Source organism: Delphinapterus leucas, chromosome 19, assembly GCF_059928025.1.
Source record: "Delphinapterus leucas isolate spDelLeu-1000000601 "Yukka" chromosome 19, BTC_Dleu_Yukka2, whole genome shotgun sequence".
NCBI classification, from domain to species: domain Eukaryota; kingdom Metazoa; phylum Chordata; class Mammalia; order Artiodactyla; family Monodontidae; genus Delphinapterus; species Delphinapterus leucas.
Window position 1 is genome coordinate 59,708,237 of NC_143147.1, and position 21,850 is coordinate 59,730,086.

Here is a 21,850-nt window from a genome sequence, read left to right on the forward strand (position 1 = left end):
AGAAAGTACCGCAGGGCTCTGTTCTTTGGTCAGCCCATGCAGAATAGAGTCTTTTGGAGGCGATCGAGTCAACACTTGGGCACATTTAAGAAGAGAGCATGACTCTAGTTTCTTCTCTGTCTCTTTGGGCCAGTTCAAAATGACCAAGCACCTGCCCCACTGACTTCAATCGCTGTCAGCCCAACAGAGGTCCCAGCCACGGGCAGCATCAACTGCAAAGACCCCTCCAGATGATTCCAAGGCCCAGCCAGCAAATCACTCCCAGCTTTCAGGCCTTCCTAGCTGAGGTCCCAGAGGTCAGAGAGCAGAAACCAGCCAGTCCTGCTGTGCTCCATCCAAACTCCTAACCCACACAAGTCATGAGTATAATTAAAAAAATAAATAAATAAACAAAGCACCTGGTCTTGGTGACAGACTGGAACATCTCTCTCAAAAGCTGACAGATGGATCTTTTTAAACAAGGACTTTAATATTAAACAGGCTTTATCTAATAGATATACATACAGCTTTTGAGTCACAAAATTGATTATCCATTCTTTCTGAGCATACATGGAATATTTATGACAGACCAAGAAGTCAGCCACAAAGAAGATTTAAGCAAGTTCCTAAAAGTAGAACCCATATAGACTCTCTATATAGAACACATGCACATGTACACACACACACAAATACACACGCACACTGGACACACACACAAACACCACACACACTGAATACAGCGAGTAGAAAACAGAGCACAGAAAAAAGAATTAGATAACAGACAAGAGAAAGAAAGAGAAACAATAAAGTGAAAAAAAGAAAATAGAAGAGTGACACTTACAACAGACAGCAGGGGGCAGTGGATCCAGCCCTTGATGGCTTCTGCTGGATGTCTTATTCACAGTCGCCATTTGGAAATCTGGGAAGGGCTTGTGGTCCTGGCAGCCCTGTTTCCCTTGCCCTTGCCCCTGCTCACTGCTGCCCCTCTAGGCCCCAGTCCCTTTACTTCCCAGCGGCTCTATCTTCTCTCCTTTCCCTTAGTAAAAATCCTTTCCCTTGTTTACTCTTGTGAGTGGTTAAGCCAACCTGATCAGAAACATGTTTCCAAGCTCAGGTTTATGAAACATAGAGCTGGGGGGTAGGGCAGAGCCAATGCCAAGCAAAGAGGACCCACACGGGCCAAGGAAAGCCTTTGATCCCCAGGAGTAACGTCCAGCCTTCTGAGCTCCAATCAGGAGCCCAGCCTGAGGCTTACCTCCCGAGCCCAGAAGGGAAGATTTCACATGGAGACAGCGGTTCACGTGCTCGCCTTCCTTCTGCTGACATTTGTAGATGAACTCATACTCCACAGGGCCCTTGCCTCGCCAGAGGACGTACTTGTATGGAATGGGCTTATCCAGGTGCTGCTTAGAAATGATGGTGCTGCCTTCAACGAGGGACCCGTTCTCATGTAGGTCTCTGTGAATAAACAGGACACCAGCCTGTTATCCAAAAATCCTCTCCCAGAAATCTTCATTCTTCTCAAACACAGCACGGAGTGCAGACCCAGAGCTATAAATCGATGCTGACCAAGAGGACGTTTCCGGAACAAGGCATGGTTTTCATGCAGAGACAGAAAACGGGCCAAGGTGAAGTATGACAAAGAGGTGCATTATAGGGAAGAGTTGTTTGAAATATTCATCTTCCCAAAGTTCTAAGGATTAATCAACTTGATAAAAATTATGATTTCAATATATTTCAAAGACTGGATGTTCTGTACATTTCCTTACAGGCCTACTGGGATATACTCACTTGGTGTAGTACATCTCGCAGACATCATGATTCCATCCGGGCTTCCCAAATTCTTCTCCGCCCCTGACAAACACTTTGTGTTGCCTGGGGTTGAACTGGAAATGTTCTGAAATGATTGCATGGAAGTACACCGTGATTCCTTCCAAGGAGCTCAGTGGGCTGGGGGAAAGCCACGGAGGAAAACACCGGTTATATCTGGATCAGTCTACCTCTCTGCACACACACACAGGCACACGTGTGCACACAGGATCCTTGTTTCTTGGCTGTGCACTAAGACACACCCCAACAAAGTGCAAGAGCGTCCACACTTCAGACAGGCTGTCTGCTGTGTGGGTGCCCTCGGCTCTCCCTCTACAGTGGAGGAGGACAGTGGGCGCGGTGGGGGTGGTGGTGATCTCTGCCCAGCTCCGAGGGGCTGAGGGCTGTGGCAGGAGGGGGTGGCTGAGTACTCTGGGACGTGACAGCCTCTCTCCTGACTTCTGTAAGGCCCGTGCTGCCTCAGGGACCCCAGGGACCATATTACAGAGCATTTCACCTGAGCAAGGAATTGGGACAGGTGCCCCTCCACTGCCTACCTCCTGAGTGTTCCCCTTTCCCCCAAGACTCAACAAGAGGGCAAGGTGGGAATCTCCTCTGGGGTGACATGGCCCCTTCCAGCCCCCGCTCAGGGTGGGGACCAGGCCTGTGCCGTCCCGAGCCGGGTCACACCCACCACTCCTTAGCTCTGTGTGCGCTCTCCCTCTGGCTCCTTTGCTCCCTCTCATTTTTCACAGTGGCTGCATTATTTCTGTTATTCCCCTCTGGCTTCTTCGGGTCCTTCGGCTTGGCCTTCTCATTTTCACCTGCTTTTCCTCCAGAAACACCCATCTGGTCCTTGGTTGCAGCTTCCTGGAACAAGCACCCAAACCCCAATCTTGATGACCAGCCTCCACATTTGCCCCCAACAGGGAATGCTTCTCATAGCCGCCAGAGTGGTCACATTCCTTCCCTGCTCAGAACCTTCGAATGCCTTCTGGTCCACCTACCACAGCCTCCCAGGACTCCTCTCTGCACCGTTGTCAACGGCCCCTCTTTCCTGCTGCTCCCTAAACAGGTCCACCACACTCTACCTGGGGGCCTTTGCACGTCCCCAGACAGCCATGCGACTCGCCTGTCACTCTTTCAGATCTCCTTGGAAGGCCTTGCCTGGCACCCACCTCCAACACCCCAGCCCCTCGCCCTACTTCTCTCCGCGGCAGTTCTCACAGCCTGACTTCACTTTCTCTTTCTCCCCACTAGAATGTGAGCTCCAAAAGGCAGGAGCTGGTCTCATTTCAAATGTTAGGCTGCACTCCCAGCACCTAACACATATTCACCAAATGATTAAATTGAGCTGTGGAAGGAACGGGGCCAAAAGGAGCAGTCCATGGGACAGACAGCAAGGACGGGGACGGCTTCCTGGAAAGCCGACCAGGTCGGAACGAGACGCTTTACCTGGTGGTTGTCTCGGGAAGCAGGGACACTTGTGGGAGGCTGTTTCATTTTCTCAGTCTGATTTTTAACTTCTTTCCCAACTCTTTTCCCTGCACCAGCTGGCTCAGCTGCAGCAACACTTGCCTGGAAGAAATAAAGACCCCAAAACATCAGGGCCAACAGAACAAAATGGACAGGGAAACTCTGACTCAGTGGCATAAGGGTAAGTATATGCCACCAGCCCAGTGACAGGGGTCAGCAGCTCGGGGTGGAAGGGCAGCCCCTTCCACAGCCCCCCTTCCCAGGGAGCAAGTGCCAGCGGACACCCTTCCCAGACAGTGAAGTGCTGTCAGAACCGCACTGCACAGCAAGGTGTCGAGACATAGCAGGCCAACCCCGGTCGTCACTCCTCTAACAACTCACCCCAGAGGCAGGGGCCCTGGCCTGCTGCCCAGTGGCCCACGGCTCTTTCCCGGGCCTGGAGTGGTCCCCCTTTGGCTCAGGCAGTGGGAGCTCCTGAATAGCATCTCTCTCCCTAGGAGGGCCTTCACTGGCAGAAGTGGGGAGGCCTTTGCCCTTGGAGGGGTTCGGGGAGTGGTGGTCCTTCCCTTCCGGGAAGCCTCCTTCCAGAGTCTGGTCCTGGGGTACCGGGCTGCTCAGAGACTCGGTGTCCGTAGCTGCTTCTACTCCTCTTGCAACCTGGCCCTGCAGAGGGCGGCCCACAGCCTCCAGCGGCGTCTTGCCCACACTTGGGGGCTGGCTTGTCTGGTGGGTGGGACCACCCTGCTGAGCTGGACTTTGGGGTGGGGCTGTGTCCAGGAGCTCAGGGTTTGCAAGCGAACTCAGACTACAGGGGCCCAAGAGGGATGAGGACAAGGGATCCAACTCTGCAGACGTGGAAGCATTCTGATTCCTTTTCTTCCTTTTTCTCCTTTTTCTCCCTTTCCTCTAAACAGAAAAAGAGACACTCATGTTATTTCTCAGGTTTACTATACTCTCACCAATGTTTTCCTCCAATTTCCTTTCAATTTCTGAAGTACGTCAAGTGTAGCTCGACCAAACCACCTTACATCTGTTAAATCTACCATTTCTTTACCTTGGAAAGAATGAAATTGAGACACAAAGTGAATGGGAGTGGTGAACAGAGGGGAGGGACAAGTGGGGAGCAGTGATGGTCACATGCTTCGTTCTGTCCAATCCAAGCTGAGACCCTCACATGGAATTCCTTCCCATGGGACATCCTTTAAGGATGGCTTTCAAATGTTAGAAAGCAGGTACAGTCCCCACACATTATACTCCATATACGTATTATGTACAAAATAGAGACGGAAAAATGAACAGAAGTCTAAGTAGTTCCTTCCTGCACCTGCACGGGCAAGTTACGCCTCTGCCTGAGATCCTTGCTCAAAGGGAAGAATCCTCAACTTCAGAATCAGAGATGGAGCCTGTGAGAAGCAGGTGTGGCAGGACCCTTTGAGGACCCCATGGGGCTGGATGCCCTGCACGCTTGGGGATCCTGCTCTGGAGCAAGTATTCATTGGTTCATTAAGTGCTAGTAATCATGCCTGGGCTGAGTCCCCGGGAGAGGGAGACGGAAGGCCTCGGGGTTTCTCTGCACGTGGAGTCGGGCAGCCTTGCTCTGGGTCAGCTTCCAGATTTTCTCCAAGAATCCTGACCAAACTTCGTGCCCACCCGCTCGAAACAAGCAACACGACACACAGGCCACCCTGGATGGCAATTTCCCAGCCTGACACTGACCCCTGCTAACATCGCAGTAGAAAGAGGCTTAAGAAAGGTCATTCGAGGCAGTCACTTCCCCAGCTTCCAGGGCGTACAGATCTCTGAAGATTTTGCCAACATACTGATGGTGACTCAGCACGTCTGGAGGATCCAAGGTTCTACATTTCCATGGTGCTGCTGCCAGACCAGGCCTGCTCTGTGAGCACGAGAACCAAGCAGCTCCCTACCCCAGGCACCCGACTGATCTGACTGGCCTGGGGGCACGGGCACCAGCATCTCCATTAGCTTTCCTGGTGGTCCTGACATGAAACCTCACTGGGAACCACAGGTCAGACCAGCAGAAAGCTGTGTGCGGACCCCACAGCCCCAAGCCCTTTGCAGAATCTCCTCCTTTTTCAGCGTGAGGCTGGCTTAAATCAAGTCGCTTAGTTCTACACTGATTTACCAAGGAACCTGGAACGTTGTCCTAAGTGCATGGAACAAGAAAGTAAGACACGTTCCTCCCCTATGAAGCTGATGGTTTAGTAGGAGAGAAAGACTAAAAACAAACGGTTTTAGCATGTTGGAAGGACTCGCAGGCTTCCCAGGGAAGAGGCGCAGGTTGAGTCTGAAAGCCACCAAAGGCCGAGGAGCCAGTTTCATCCATTCGGCAAAGATTCCCGGGTCCTACACGTCTGAAGGTGGCCAAAGCCACAGGCTGCCTCATGTGCTGACTTGCCCATCCAGAATCAAAGCGTACGTGTGGCCGGAAGACCCTGCAGGACTGGCCCTCACTGCCTGCTAACCTCATCCCCTGGCCTCCAGTATTAATCCTGTTTTTTACTTTCTTTATTTCAGGATGCTCTGGCATTTGCGGGGGCCTTGCTAATCCTGGAGAGACTGCCCCTCCCAGGGCTAGCTAATTCCCAGAGAGAGGGATCTCTCTGAGCAGATGAAAGATCTGAGCAGATCTTTCATCTGCAAACCAACTAACACGGAGCCCTGCCGCCCACCTCCTTTATCAAACTCTCCCTCCAAGCCAACATTCCCTGCCCTAAATCACCGCAGGGCCAAGTACAGGACAGCTAGACAACCCTATAACCCAGAGCCCACAAAGAGTATTCAAACCAGCCAAACCTAAACCTGCTCGAACCTGCCTGCCTTTCCCCACAAGGCAGACTCTGGGCCACGTTCTCCCCTTGCTCCTTCTCCCTCCCGTGGGGCCCTGTGGACGTGGCCCCCCTCCTGGAATCCGTAAGTACCACTGACCTCTCGTGTCATCACCAGTTATACGAGCAGGGCGCCTCCTGCCTCAGGTTTTGTCTTTCCCCAGACACCTCCTTCACTTCGTCCTCTGCCCCACACCCCTCAGCAGACCACCCAGACACCCTCAGTAGGAAAGCAAACCTTCACAGCCCCGCATCTGCTTTATTTCCCTCCTTAGCCACTGTCAACTAAATATGTCTTTATTTTCTCTCCCCTCCAGGAAGGAAGTCCTTGTTTTCTTCACTGCTGCCTCCATAGTGTCCAGAACAATCCTTGACCCCCTATAGGTGCCTAATCACTTCTGTCTCATTAAATAAATTCCTTGGAAAGTCCCGTGTTTCCCTGTAGCACCAGCACGTTTCCTCTCTCCCTGGGACCCCACACCCCTCAGTCGGCTCTGTGATCAGATTCAAGAACAAAAGGTTTTGACTTCTGATTTCCAATTTGCCTTTCTCCCCTTTACCTTGCTTTCTCCTTTTCTTATCCTTATTTAACTGTTCTTTATATAAGCTTCTTCAAAACCCTTAGAATAAGATTTAGATTTTGCACAGGTGACTTAGAGTTCTCTCAACACACGTCTACGGGGGCACGTGAGTGCCCGGCCCCCTCATGGGTCTATAGACAGGACTGGGATGTTGGCAGATCTCAGGCTGCTGGCACGCCTGACATATAGCAAGGCTCGAGGCTAAAGTCTAAAATTTTCCTTGACAAAAATCAAGTTTATATGTATGATACTTGTTACAAATTTATGTATTCCTAATTCTTGCGGTCTGTCATTTTGACCACATTAGTCAGGAATATGCACACTAAAACTAAACACTGCTGATTGGGAATGCATGCACAGACCTGGGTCACAACCTCTGGATGTTGGCAGCGGATGGGGGCGGTTGGGAGGAGACCCCAATAGTTGCCCATGTTTACAATGGATGGTAGGGGGTGAGTATTCACTTCGTTAATCCTGCATTTATGTTATACATACCCTTTATAGTGGGCATAATATTTAATTAAAACATTTTTTAAATGAAGAGTTTATTGACTTGGAAGGGATGCTACCGAGCTTTCTGGGGGACTGCAATGTCCTGTCTCTGGATCTGGTGGGGGTGACGAAGCTGTACACACAGCAGAACATCTAGGGGGCTCCGCCCTGAAGACCTGTGCATTTCACTCAATACCAATTATACCTCAGTTCAAAAGCTATGCTGCGGGAGGTTCCCTGGTGATACAGTGGTTAAGAAATCTGCCTGCCAATGCAGGGGACATAGGTTCAAGCCCTGGTCGGGGAAGATCCCACATGCCGTGGAGCAACTAAGCCCATGGGCCACAACTACTGAAGCCTGCGTGCCTAGAGACCATGCTCCACAATAAGAGAAGCACTACAAGGAGAAGACCGTGCACCGCAACAAAGAGTAGCCCCCGCTCACCACAACTAGAGAAAGCCCGCGCGCAGCAACAATGCAGCCATAAATAAATATATAAAAAAAGAATGTACAACATTATAAAAAAAAAAAAAGCTACACTGCGCCAGCTCTATATGCATACATAAAGGCTATTCCTATTCCTGCCCAAAGAGAATTAATTAGAAAAAAACAACAGTTTGCTACTTCTTGAGGGGGGGGGGGTTTGGTCAGAATACACCTCTGATTTTTTAATGAGCATCAGTTTGTTTTTCCATCAAAAGAACAAAGGCCTCCCATACAGGGTGGGCAGAGAGGAGACCCCAGTCTGGGGGAAGGCAGGCCAGCCTCATTCACTCACCTGAGTGCTGGGTCAGGAGCACACAGAAGGGTGGTGCTGCGGACCCTGAAATGGTACCTATAGCAGGATGCGGGGGTGACAGGTGGGAACACTGACTTGTTGGACAGAAAGTCAGTGAAGCCGCTTGACAAAAGCTGACGTGTTGGAGGCTAAATGGGCCCACTAGCTCTGCCCCAATTCCCAGGGGTCCTCTGCCTTCACCTGCACTGATAGTGACAGGGAGAGAGTAGAATAATTAAAGTTAGTTTAGAAATCCCACTAGGGCATTAAAGACAGAAAAGGAATTTTAAGGGAGCTTAGGAAGCTGTTGCAGGCCAATGACCACTCAAGAAAAGAATCCAGCAACCTAGCAATAATCTGCGCTACCTTGAAGGAAGACCAGGCGCATCCAAGCACCAGGCACACTCAAGCCACAGGTCCTGATAGTTAAAGCACAAGACAATAGACACGGGGTCTTGGTCTTGTTACTTGAAGTCAGGGAGTTAATGGTCCCCAAAGAGTAGCATTTCTGAATGTAGTCAAGACGGGAGCATAGGTGAGGGGGGGAAAGAAACTAGGTGAAAGAGGACACTATACTGAAACCTTAGATGAATTACAATATTTTAGTGTATGTTACCACCCTTTTGCTAACACATATATGATTTAAAAAGTGCCATGATTGTCCCTGTTAGACCATATATAGGGTCAAAGGAGGAACTAATGATGTAAGCCTTGATGTCTACCCAAAAATGAGGAAGAAGGTGGTCTTCTCCCCTCCCCACTTTTTCTCTGGTTATAAAAATGTAGCCCTCTTTGTTCTTGGGGCTGCACTCCCTTGCCTGCCCACTTGTATCTGTCACAAGTGTCCTATGCTAACAAACTCACTCTTTGTCTATCGCTTTGCCTCATGCTGAATTATCTCTATGATGAGACAAAAGAACCTGAGTTTCATTAAGCCCCAAGACCAGGTGAGCAGTTTCAATTAAAAGACAGTGGGTTCGAGTCCCCTCCTAAGTCAGGGATCGTGGGTTCAAGGCCCAATCTGAGGTGCAGCTGGGTTCGAGTCCAATCCGAGGAGTGTGGTTTCAACAGCAAGTGCTTTGCCAATTCAGGGAGGACGGCAGGGCTGAGGAGAGTGTCACCTTTCCACCTGGCACCTGATCAAGCACTTCCTTCTAGTAAGCAGGCACTGCCCAAGCTCCCGCTCTGCAGCCTTCCTTCCCACCGTCTCCAGACCCAAGTAACCTTTCTCAGCTTCAGTTTCCACTTTTGTAGAACTGGGATGACACACGTGGGCGGTGCTTTAGTGGGGGGAGCGGGGTGGGGGGTCTGTCTACAAACATAAGGTGGGCTTTGCAGAATCAGCAAGAGAAAAGAAACTGGGATGAGAACTAGAAAGATCAGGTTGACCCCCAGCCTGACCTATCCCAACCAGTGGTATCATTAGGACCAGGGCTGGCCTCTCAATTAGACGCTAGCCAACTGCAAAAGGGAACTAAGACTCCATAGCAGGGAGTGCCGAGGAGGAAGTGAGGGTCCATCAGGAAAAAGTCCAACAAGAATCTCTACTAAGGGAACAACACGATTACTGGATGTGCTGAGGAAGCCTGACTGGACCAGTTCTGGAGCCTTGGAGAGGTGCTTGGACCATCCCTGTACCGCCAGCTGCCTGGCGTCCTGCTCCCACTCCCCCACTCCAGGAAATGGTCCCCTGAACCTCCCATTCTCAGCCAAGTGGCTCAAGCAGGATTAACTCTACTCCAGCTGCAGGGTCAGCATACCACCCTGGCCACAGTGACTGCTTCAGGGATGGGTATGTATTCCAATCACAGCCACTGAGGTTTGAGGAGAGCTTCCCCTGGGAAAGAGACGCTTCCTCTTCCTTCTCTGGAAGCCCCCGAAGGAGGCATTCTCTTGTCCCCTGAATGATGCAGTGGGAAGTGGATAACTGTGGAAGGGTCCACAGTGATGGAGACTGCTTCTGAGAGGCCAAGGAGCTAACTGACATGAGAAAGGCAGTGCAAAGACACAGAGAGATACCCGGACTTTGGGAATATCATCTAGGTGCCCAGATTAAACCTCGCATGCAGCTAGGTCTACCTGAGGATTTCTCAGTTACATGAGTGACAGATTCCCTTTATTGTATTAATTAACCAGAGCTGGGTTTCAATTATTTGCAACCAAAAGATTTCTAATGGTTAAAATACTCAAACTTCCGAGTAGGGTGTTTCCTTTTTACAGAAGCCCCAAATAAGTCTAGGTAATCATGTTCTAACAGCTTTGGTGCATAAGATGTCAGGCTCTGGTAGATATGCTTGGGCCACAGCATCCTCAGGGCTCCTGTATCATTCATGGCACAGTACGGGAGGATCCCTCTGTGACACATGTGTGACCAGATGCCTTCTGGGCATCACAGAAGTTGGTGGGAGGTTTCTGACCTCATGAACAGGTGCCAGCCGCCCTCCCCAGGGAACATGGGTCAGGTCTGCCTTCTAGAAGGAAGGGCGCTGTCAGCAGGGAAAGAACAAGGAAGCACACACCACAGTGAGCTAGGCGACCCCGCGGAACCAGGAGGGCCTGGGAGGTGCAGCTGTGTAAAGATGGCAGTAAATGCAAGACGGACCCCTGGAGGGACGTGACCCAGTTCCTGGAAGACAACCATTGGGAGAAAGGGTGACACGATAGCAGCCCATCACACGGACCCCAGACCACACCCCAGCCCCCAAGAGCAGACTGGTGGATGTCACCACACCTGTGGTGGCAGCCACCAGCCCAAACCCTCTTTTTAATATAACCAAAACCCTGGAATCTAAAAACATGATACCAATGAACTTATTTACAAAACAGAAATAGACTCACAGACATAAAAACAAATATGGTTATCAAAAGGGAAATGTGGGGGAGGGATAAATTAGGAATTTGGGATTAACAGATACACACTACTATATATAAAATAGATAAACAACAAGGACCTATTATACAGCAAAGGGAATATAGTCAATACCTTGTAATAACCTATAATGGAAAAGATTCTTAAAAAGAATCTATATATGTAATATATACATAACTGAATCACTTTGCTGTACACCTGAAACACTGCAAATCAACTATACTTCAATTTGAAAAATAACAATAAAATATGTAAATAAATAAAACCAAACCCCACCCATCTGAGAGGCAACAGGGCAGCCTCTGGGCGGTGGGCATGTGCTCTCCTCTGATCACCCCTCCAGGAGAACTATCCCACATTTGCTGCCCACTTATCTCTTTCTCCTGGGAACTGCCTTTTATGTCCTTCACCCATTGTTCTGTTAGTGCGTGGATGTCTTATTTCTTTGAGAGAATTGATTAGGTATTCCAGTCGTGAACCCTTTGTCACATGTTGCAAATGTTTTCTAGCCATCTGCTTTTCCACGTTATTGCTGAATGGTCCCCTCTAACTCAGAATCTGGAATATTTTTGTGCCCCTATCAGCATTTAAGGGGTTGTTTTGGTGAGCCTTAGGAATATCTATATAATTTTATAAATAGTCACCTATATTTACAAGAACTTTTAGGGTGTATTTTACTTTAACATGATCAACCAAGCTGGTATATATTTTAGTGTTTAGTATGAGTAAAGAACCGTTTTTTCCAAATGGTGAGCCACGGTTCAAACACCCCTTACTTAACACAACTTTACTCTCTGATACATGATGCCACCTTTATCACGTACTCAACTGCCATAAATGCTCACATCTGCGTCTGGATGTTCTACGTCAACCCTCCCTGATGGGTCTCTGTTACTCCATTAGGATGTTATGTTGCTATGTTTATAGCTTATGATACATTTTGATGTCAAATCTCCCATTTATTGTTCTACTTTTCTACATTCTTCATAGGAACTCTTGCCAATTTATACTCTAGATGGACTTTAGAGTCTTTTATCTATTTCAAAACAAAAACAAAAACAAAAGCAAAAACAGACCCACTGGGAACAATACGACTTTTACACATTAATTGGCTAATTGGATGTATACATCTGAGGAGAGAACTGACATCTTTACGATATTAAACCTTCCTTCTGGGAAAATCTATTTGCAGTTTGGTTTTCCTGTTTGTGTAGATCATGAAGGGGTTCTCCACCCACCCACCCCCATTTTCTGTTAGTGCTCGCACCCTGATGTCCGCTGTATTTACAAGGTGCTTTTTTTTTTTTTTTTTTTTTGTGGTACGCGGGCCTCTCACTGTTGTGGCCTCTCCCGTTGCGGAGCACAGGCTCCAGACGCGCAGGCTCAGCGGCCATGGCTCACGGGCCCAGCCGCTCTGCAGCATGTGGGATCCTCCCGGACCGGGGCACGAACCCATGTCCCTTGCATCGGCAGGCGGACTCTCAACCACTGCGCCACCAGGGAAGCCCTACAAGGTGCTTTTGCTTTTTTTGTTTTTGTTTTTGGCTGTGCCACATGGCTTGTGGGATCTTAGTTCCCCAACCAGGGACTGAAGTCCGGCCCCAGGAGGTGAAAGCACCAAGTCCTAACCACTAGATGGCCAGGGAATTCCCAAGGTGCTTCTGTTCTTAACTAACCAACAGACCCAAGCCCAGAGGCAAGACCACACCTGGTTTACATGCTTCCCCCTCACACCGAGCACCCAGTGCCCCACAGGCAGCAGCTGCTCAAATAAATCTTTGTTAAATGAATCAATGGCCATCTTACTCAGGGAAAGTCACCACTCTGTAAAAGACTGACAGTTAAACACCACAAACATCACTCTTCAATGTCTGAAGCCTCATTGCTTTTCCTCATAAGCAAAAATACTTCCATTATATATATTAGCTAGTTTCACTTTTGATATTATTCGTGAAATCTGCAAGACTCACAAATGCCATAGAAAATGAAAGAAGTCAGGATTTGAACTTCCAGAAACCAGAGACTAAATTTAGCGGCTTCCTCTGCACAACCGGGGTTCAGAACACGAGCCCAGAACCTCAGGCGCTGGCAGTTGCAGAGACTGGGGGTTTTCTCTAAGCCCCAGCAGAGGCTCGGCCTTTGACTCCCACCAGACTGGTCCCAGCTCCCACGGAAAACCCAGGCCCCCGCTGCTCTTTTCCATGAAGAGAATCTGTATGGCCTGTGGGGCTTTCGGGGTAAGTTTTCCCAGGAACCAAAGAAGATAGCTGCACAAGAAATTAAAAGATGGATGGAAAAGTGGGGTAGGGCGCCACATACAATAAAGCTGAAATTTAATGTTAGCAGAACATCCTCAGAGTCACAAGAGCTGACACCTAAAGGCATGGCTCCTTCCTAGACCAGCCCAGGTAGGAGTGAAAAGCACCTCCCCACCAGCCATCCTCAGCATCAGAGAAGGTGTGGGGCTCAGTTTCATGCAAGCCTCGGCGGGAGGCATCGTGTGCCACTATTTATGCAAACTACCTGCTCAGAGTCTGAAGAGCACGCGTCAGGGACCTCAAACGGGGTTGCATCCTCTTTTCTTCTTTTGCAGGCAGAGTAACTAGCAGCCTCCAGCTCATCGGATGTGGATGCACCGCCTGCCGCATCTACAAAACCCTCTGACGCAACTTCCTGTTGAAACATGACCCCCTTCAGACAGGACAGGGTGACCACAGGCCCCGCTCCATCAGGACCTAAGGGACCCCTAACTCAGGCCCAGGCAGAGAGATGCTCTCGAGTGAGGACTAAACCAGCCCCCCAGCCCCCGGGGCGTCCAGGCTCAGCAGGCACAGGGTTCCGGCTGTAGGGAACCCAAGAAAGGGTCCTGCAGGTGGCAGGCAGAGCAAATCCATGCAGGCAAGCTGCCCCATGCTAGAGCTGGTGCCTGTAAGCCTTGGCACACCGGACCTCCCATGCAAGCAGGCCCAGGCCCTGGTTCCCTAAGCTCCATCACAATGCCTAGGCCGGTGCTTCCACACAGATGCAGCTGCGGGGACACTCCTGGAGGAGCAGGCAGCCCAGCACCTGAGGCCAGGCCTCGAGGGGGCTCTCGGGGACGGGGGGCACGCAGGGCAGTGCCCAACCCCTCTGGATGGCACACCCCCGGCAGCACAGAGCCAGTCCTGTGCCATTCCCCTTGGGTGCAGGTCAGGGGAGGGTACCTGGGCCTCCCACATGGGGGCCTCATGGCTGGCACTACCCTCAGGGACGGACAAGGGGAAAGACCACGAGCCTCTGACCGAGTGTTGGGGAGGGCAGGCAGTCAGCGTGGAAAGGGAAGGGGAGTTCTCCGAGGGGTACTTGCAAAGGCCCAGTGGGTGAGACGGGTCAGAGCACATGGGTGGCCCAGGCGCAAAGCCCACCCCAGTCAGCGCCAGGTACCCAGGCTGGCTCCATCCCCTCCCAGAAGGAAGCCGACGATGGGGACCGAGGTGACACTGGAAGGAACCACAGGGTCAGTAGGCGCCTTCAACCCAACTCTCTGGGCTCCATCCTGTGCCCCTCTTCCTCACAGGGCGGGGGAAGCTGTCCCAAGGGGAGAAAGAATCCATTTGGAAGCAAGAACCACCAAAGCTGCCCTGTCAGTCAGCACCAAAGGGCCACCACAGGAAGGGCAGGTAGGGACAGGTGCTCCCCACGGCCTGTAACCCCAACACCCCTGCACCCACCGCACGACAGCCGGGTGAAGGGCTCACTCACTCAGCGGCTGGGGATGAGACCAAGTGGTCCGGGTCCTGGTTCTGGCCTTTTCCCTTGGTCCCCCGCATGTCATCCCACCACTGTTAGAACATCACGGCCTCGCCCACAGGCCCTTCCGACCACACACACGCCACTGTCTACTAGGATTATATAAGGTCACTGCAGGGACTGGCAACAGTCACAGAAGCCCTCAGGAGCTAATCACCAGACAACCCCCCAGCGTTCCTGTGTTCACTGCATCTGGCTTCTCCTGTGTGGGTAAGTGTGCATTCAGGCTTTTGTTTTTAAATCCCCTTCTATGACAATATTACACAGTTTTCTTATATCGAGGTGAAGATCATAACATAACCTAAAGTTAACCACTTTAAAGTGCACAACTCAGTGGCATTTAGTACTGTATGACCATCACTTCCATGTAACTCCATCATTCTCGTCCCACCAGGAGGAACCCCGTACCCAGCCTCTGGGTGAGCTCCGGGCACCTGCGTGGCTTTCTCCAGATTCCTCACCAATCCTGGTAGCTGTTTCAAAATCTTATTCCCCAGAGGAACCTTCTTCTCAGGCTTTTCACCCCAGGCTTCCAGCACATCTGCTGGTGACCCCAGCTGGAACCTTCCACCCGGGGTGGGGGGAGCGCAGGTAGCACCTTTCCATCTGCCTTCAGTGCTTTTGAGGAACACCCTCTGCACAGCTGCTTTTCCACCCTTAGAGAGTTAATTCCGAGTCAGGTGTAAAAAAGGCAAGTGCCCTGTGTTATTCCTTCTGGGAACTCCCAGACAGGTCACAACATACTTCCTTGGGGACAGGTCTGCTCGGCCCCCTCCGGAACGGGGAGCCCACAGCAGAACATCAGAACGAGGCTGTCATCCTCAGACCACCAGCACGCAGGAGAGGAGGGCACGGCTGAGTTAAGGTTGAGCTACGGCACCACAAAGCTCTCCTACCAGGTTAAGCCCCTTTTTCTTGATTCTGCGCTCACTTGGTTACTGCAAACCTCAGACTACTTTCCAGAGTTCCAGTAAAGTTTATTCTTACAGTTCTCACTTACTGGGGTGTTTCTCTGAGGGGACAGGCCCTCGGAGTTCCCTTCTCTGGCATTTTTGCTGATATCACTCTACTATTCATTGTCCTTTATCTTTTTATTTATCTATCCGATTTGATTACAAGAATTCCTTCATATCTTTAACCTTTGACAGAAATAACAGTTGGAAGCCACAGTACTTTCTGCCATAAGGATGATACAAATGACACTCCCCAGGGTGGAATATTCAGGTGGACTCCAACATTTGGCCATAAAACACTAAGGCTGTGATAAAATCTTCAAATGAAATCTCACATGCCTGAGGTTATTTTCTGACAATGACAGTAGAGAAGCAGAAGAGCAGGGGGCACCTGCCTCACAGGGGGTCCCAACACATTACTCTCACCTGCAGGGAGAAAACTGCCCCATCGCTGCAAATGCTGACTTTTAGTCAATTTGTTCGTTTGATAGGTTTAATATAAAACCTTGCAGCTCTTTTGAGTGTTTGATTCAGAGGTGGGACAGTTAAACGTTTAATGGCCATTTCTATCTTCTCTATTGTGGACTATATCAATTGTTGGCCCATCTTTCTATTGGATTGGTTACTGTTTTCTACTTGATTTCGAAGAGCTTTTGACATATTGAGGCAACTCACTCTTTGCTAAAAAAAAATGTTATGTAAATACAAATCTTTTTATGTACATACAAATACGTAAATACGTATTTTTCCTAAACTGTCTGCCCTTCATTTGTACTCATGATATGAGGTTTTTAATTCTTTTAAGACTTTTTCTGGAGTCACATATACCAATCTTTTATTTGTATTTTTCACCTTTGCTTTAATTACTAGAAAATCTTTCCCCATCCATGGGTCAGATAAATATTTATGTATATTTTCCCCAACTGTTTTTATACACATTAGGGTTTGTTTCTGGATTAGCTATTCGGGTATATTGACTCCTCCCAAGATTCACTGTTTTTTTTTTTTTTTTTTTTTTGCGGTACGCGGGCCTCTCACTGTTGTGGTCTCTCCCATTGCGGAGCACAGGCTCCGGACGCCATGGCTCACGGGCGCAGCTGCTCCAGGGCATGTGGGATCTTCCCGGACTGGGGCACGAACCCGTGTCCCCTGCATCGGCAGGCGGACTCTCAACCACTGCGCCACCAGGGAAGCCCCAAGATTCGCTGTTTTAATGACTGGCTTTGAAACATGTTTTTGTTCATCTAATACATCAAGTCCCACTCAAGGCTTTTCTTTTTAAAAATTTTCTTGGTTATTCCTGCTCATTTTTTCTTCCAAGAGAAGCTTAAACTTACTCAGTCAAGGTTAAAAAAAAAAGCCCTAATCCTGCTGGGCTCAATACCATTTTCAATCACAGTGTCATACACTTACTTCCTAATGGTGTGTGTTTCTTGATACTCACTTTAAGAGTGTACCCAAGGGACTTCCCTGGTGGCACAGCGGTTAAGAATACACCTGCCAATGCAGGGGACACAGGTTCGAACCCTGATCTGGGAAGACCCCACATGCCATGGAGCAACTAAGTCCGTGCGCCACAACTGCTGAGCCTGCACTCTAGAGCCCACATGCCACAACACTGAGTCTGTGTGCCACAACTACTGAGCCCACACACCACAACTACTGAAGCCCCATGCCTAGAGCCCGTGCTCCACAAGAGAAACCACTGCAATGAGAAGCCCGCGCACCGCAACAAAGAGTAGACCCCATCACTGCAACTAGAGAACGTCTGCACACAGCAACGAAGACCCAACGCAGCCAAAAATAAATAAATAAATTTATTAAAAAAAAAAAAAAACGTTTACCCCAAATTTCAGTGTCTGACGGGGCCCAGGATGGGAGCTGGCCATCCTGCTTTGGACAGGATTACTGTCCAAGGGGAAGGATACACTCACATATACACATCACAACTACCCCACACACTCACACACACGCATATACCACACATGCATTCTCATACGAGTGCACACACATTTACTATGCACACACATTTGCTCACACATGCATGCACACACATACTCACAAAGGGCTGCAACACTGCCAGCTGCAGTACCTCCCACACTGTCTGACCACAAAGAACAACTGAGGACCAGACAAGAAACCAGCCCCTACCAGGCAGAGAGACAATGTCCCTCCCAGTCCTGTAAGAAACCTGGGAACAGACCCGGCTGTCTGCATCTGGACAGGCTAGACTTCAGCGTGGGGAGCTCTCCCCCATCATTCTCCCTGAATCTGCCCAGGTAACTCTCTGCAAGCCTCGCCTGGGCTCCAGCCTGGTCACTTACTCAGGAGACGCTCTCTCGGGGTCTGACACTTACAAGGAGAGCAGACAGCTTGGCTTCCCCTTCAAGGAAGAACATCTGGGTAACTGGTGGCATTTCCCGAGCACCCCCCTTTCCTCAGAGCCTGGAGGCACCTTATGGACTGCATGGTCCATGCAAAACGCCCAGAGAAGAGCCAGATACCCACGTGGCAGAAGCTCAGGCACCCAGCCCCAGCCCAAGCACAGCATCTGGGAGACACGATGTGCTGGGTATATGGTGGGAGGAAAAGGAAGGGGGATGGGAAACCAGAGACCCTGCGATGAATCAGGCACAGAAGGGGCGGCTCTGGCACAGCCCAGCATGCAGGGGCCAACGGGCTGCACATCAGAGTAATAACGTTTTCCCGGAGAAGATGCTGTGGGGACATGCGGGACCTTGTTCCGCCACCGATGAAACCACAGCAAGAAGCAGCACCCTTGCAGAGCAGGTGGACGGGCAGAACCATCCCTCCCAGACCCGCTTCCCCAGGGGCCAGGCACTCACTCTCTGTGCTTGCCAGGAGGCGTCCGAACAGGGCTCATCTGGGTTTTCTTGCACATCACCTGAGCCCAGCGAAAAGAAAGGGCTGCTGTCCGCCCTCAGCTCTTGTCCACACTCCATTTCTCCCTCCGGGGCCGATGTCGCCTCGAGGCTGTTCTCAGAGTCTACAAAGGCAGACGCACATGGGTCACATCTCGGAAAAACAAGTGAACGTCACGAAGGAAAACTTGGACTCCTCCCACGAGCGTTGTCCAAGATTAGCCCTCTCCCCACTCGAGATCCTGCCCTGCGTGTGGTGAGGCAAGCCTGGTACAATTTCTGCTGTCTGGTGGGCAAGAGGGACCCAGGACCCTGGCCCCAGCCCAGCAAGAGAGCGCAGTCCAGCGCCCCCTCGCGTCCGCATCAGCACAGCCCCAGACCTGGTGCCTCAGCGACACCTCAAACTCTACAGAGCTCCAAACCGGGACTGCCGCCGGCCCGCCCTCTCGAAAGCAGCCCCCCTCTCTCCCCAGGGGCAGGCTCCCCCTTCCCAGCCCGTCTCCCAGCAGGGCCCAGGGGTCTCCCAACACCTCCCTGTACTCATCCATCCGTGTGTCCTGGGGGTTGGTCTGTCTCCAAATTCACACCCATTTAGAGCTGACACCCACAGCACCAAGAGCCTGATACAGTGACCCCACACACACACTGAATCCTTCAGGGGGCCTATTTTCAAACCTGGGTCTCGACGGCCCCCCCAGAGACACACACACTCCAGATGGTTTTCTGCCAGGAAGCCTCCCTTAGACTGATCCCCAAGGCCCCAGGCCCACGCGGGGAGGAGGGTGAACTTCCAAAAGCGCCTTCCACTCCCCTCTCCCGGTGCCCAGTCGTATCACCGCCCTCCTCTGTAAGTTCTGGAAGGCAGGGACCAGTGGCCTTGTTCTTGGAGTCCCCAGCGCCTGGAACATAAAGCCCCTCAGGAGCCTTCGCTGGATGATTTCAATTAACAGGAATCAGAATTTCTAACAAATACATTAAACAACTACAAACACACTTTGAACCTTAAGGCCAAAGAACTAAATAAAGCTGGGAGAGTATTTGTAACACACGACAGCCCGGGGCCACTGTCCTTTGATGATAAACTGTGGGCATCCTGACCTCCTCTCTCTTACCCCAGCCTCCACTGCGGGGGTGGCCCCCCATTAGCCTGATCCAATCAGAACCTGGCATTTCCGTGGCCCCAGTGATTGGCAGAAGTGTAGCAGGGGTCCAGGGCTGGTTACTGGGGTTTCGAACTCATCAACTCCTTCTTCCCAGTCAGACAAACAGACCCTATGCTTGAAAACGACCAGTCTGCCTCCATGAGGGCAGCAGCATAAGGACAAAGCAGGGCTGTCGGGACCTGAGAAAGATGCAGAGCTGTGCGCAGACCTGACCCCCTCGGTCTGGACACAGAGCGTGTGCGGCCCAGTGTACTCCTCCTGCCGAGGAAGCAGGGAGCTGGGTTTCCAGGTGCCTCCAATATAAACAGCCCCAGTGACTGTGAAAATCAGTAAGAATAACCTAAAAAAGGAAGAAAAGGATCTTCCCCAAAGAAAAGAGGCAGTTCAAAGAAAAAGAATTATAAGTGAGCTCTTAACCCTTAGTTTCCCTACCAATGAAGGAAGTGACAGTGGAACCCAAGAGGTACCCGTTTCTACCCATCTGACTGGCCCAAACCTAGACAGGGTATGGCTGGAAATGAAACCTTGAAGACCCTGCAGACAAGAGGGGCCGGAAGAAGCCTTGTGTGGGGGAGGTTTTGAAGGTTTCCATTGTAAATGCACCGGCCCTTGGGGGCCAGCAGGCCGCTCCTTGGAGCTTGTCCTCCAGACAGACTGGCCTCAGGGCAGATCCCGTGCAAGGATCTAGCCCAGCCCTGTGCATCTGTGGCAAAAGAACAGGAGTCCAGGACGGGGCTGGCTGCCGTGTGGCAGAGCTGAGACCGGTCTCAACTAGAGGCCACGGAGCGGCGCCACATGAGGGAAGCAGAGCGCACCAGCTTATAGAAACGCATGTGCGTGTGTGCATGCTTCCACGCGGAGGAAACATCTGGAAGGCGACACACCAAACAGTTAATGGTGTTGTGTTGATGGGGGATGTGAAGGGCCTGGGCTGGGGGTAAGCTGAGGGGGCTTTACCATTTTTTATATCCTCCTGTAACATGCAGGTCATTTGCACCAGCAGGTACTTCGTCTACAATCATCAAAATAAAAAAGAAACTAGCTGGACTCAGTAGGAGCAAAACTTAACTAGCACCTACTTGATACTCTGCGTGCTAACCCGTCAAGTACTCACGCCACACTGTGACTTGCTCAGGCCCCCAGCTGGCAAGGGGGCGGGCAGGGCTTGAATCCAGGCTCAGAGGCCAGGATAGGCCCCGGGGGACAGCGCTAGGGCCACGGTCCTTCCCCCAGGACTGTGGCTGAATCAGAGCAAATTCCTGTCCCTGTCCCATGAAGCATGGGCTCACCAGGTACATGCACGCTGGGCAGCATGACCTCCTATTGCAGCGCCCCTGCAGACAGGTGTGCCTGCAGGTAACAGACACACAGGTATCCAGAGAGGGCTAAGAGGGTCTAAGCTCCCCTTCAGACAGATTCCCAAATCCAGTCAATGGCTGATTGCCACATGAATAGGGGAGAAGGGCAGGGACCTCACAGGCAACCCCAAATCACTGCTACAAAATTAGTTCAACCTAAATCAGTCAGCTGCACAGACTCCATGCCTAGGCTCCCAAATGAGCCCCGACAGCAGCTCTGGGTCTGCCACCCTCAGCAATCCCCACCCCTCCCTCAGCTGGAAAACAGGGGCTGCAGCTGCCTTGTCCTGAAGGCTAAAGAAAGTACTGCATGCCTCAAGCTTTTATATGAGGTCCCTAGAGCAGCAGAACTCACAGAGACAGAAAGTAGGATGCCAGATGCCAAGGGCTGGGGGAGGAGGAGGGGCAGTTAGTGTCTAATAGGGACAGAGTTTCAGTTTGAAAAGAGGAAGAAGTTCTGGAGATGATGGTGGTGATGGCTGTGCAACATTGTGAATGTGCCTGATGCCACTGAACTGTCCACGTAAACGTGGTTAAAATGGTAAATTCTGTGTGTCAGTGCAAATAATCAATCTATAATAAGAAACAGAAGAGAGTTTTATTTGACCAAAACTGAGGACTATAGCCCAGGACAGCCTCTCAGTAGTTCTGAGGAACTGCTCCATCGAAGCATGGTTTTCAGCAGTTTTATATCTTGTCAGAACAAAGAACACACACCAAACATGACAGGGATACATCCCTTCAAAGTTTCAGATGAAGTAGGTTAGCACGTACACTGCAAGGCAGTATGACCCCGGTGTCTAGGAAGTGAATCTTAAATATGGGGGTGGGGGTGCTAACGTGGATGCCACAGCAAGGGAGGCATTTATCCTTA

General features: G+C 50.7%; 1 protein-coding gene across 3 annotated transcripts in view; it reads right to left on the reverse strand.

Annotated features, from left to right (window-relative positions):
• RNF213 (ring finger protein 213) overlaps positions 1-21,850 on the reverse strand; it is a 111,684-nt gene that overhangs the window by 83,104 nt on the left and 6,730 nt on the right. For all 3 annotated transcript variants that reach the window (XM_089901578.1, XM_022589405.2, XM_089901579.1), the window contains 7 exons: positions 18,420-18,580; positions 13,355-13,504; positions 3,646-4,170; positions 3,244-3,366; positions 2,483-2,658; positions 1,771-1,929; positions 1,235-1,437 (listed from right to left, as the gene is read on the reverse strand). In XM_089901578.1, the coding sequence (XP_089757704.1) occupies positions 1,235-1,437; positions 1,771-1,929; positions 2,483-2,658; positions 3,244-3,366; positions 3,646-4,170; positions 13,355-13,504; positions 18,420-18,580 (1,497 nt within the window). The remainder of the gene's footprint in view (positions 1-1,234; positions 1,438-1,770; positions 1,930-2,482; positions 2,659-3,243; positions 3,367-3,645; positions 4,171-13,354; positions 13,505-18,419; positions 18,581-21,850) is intronic.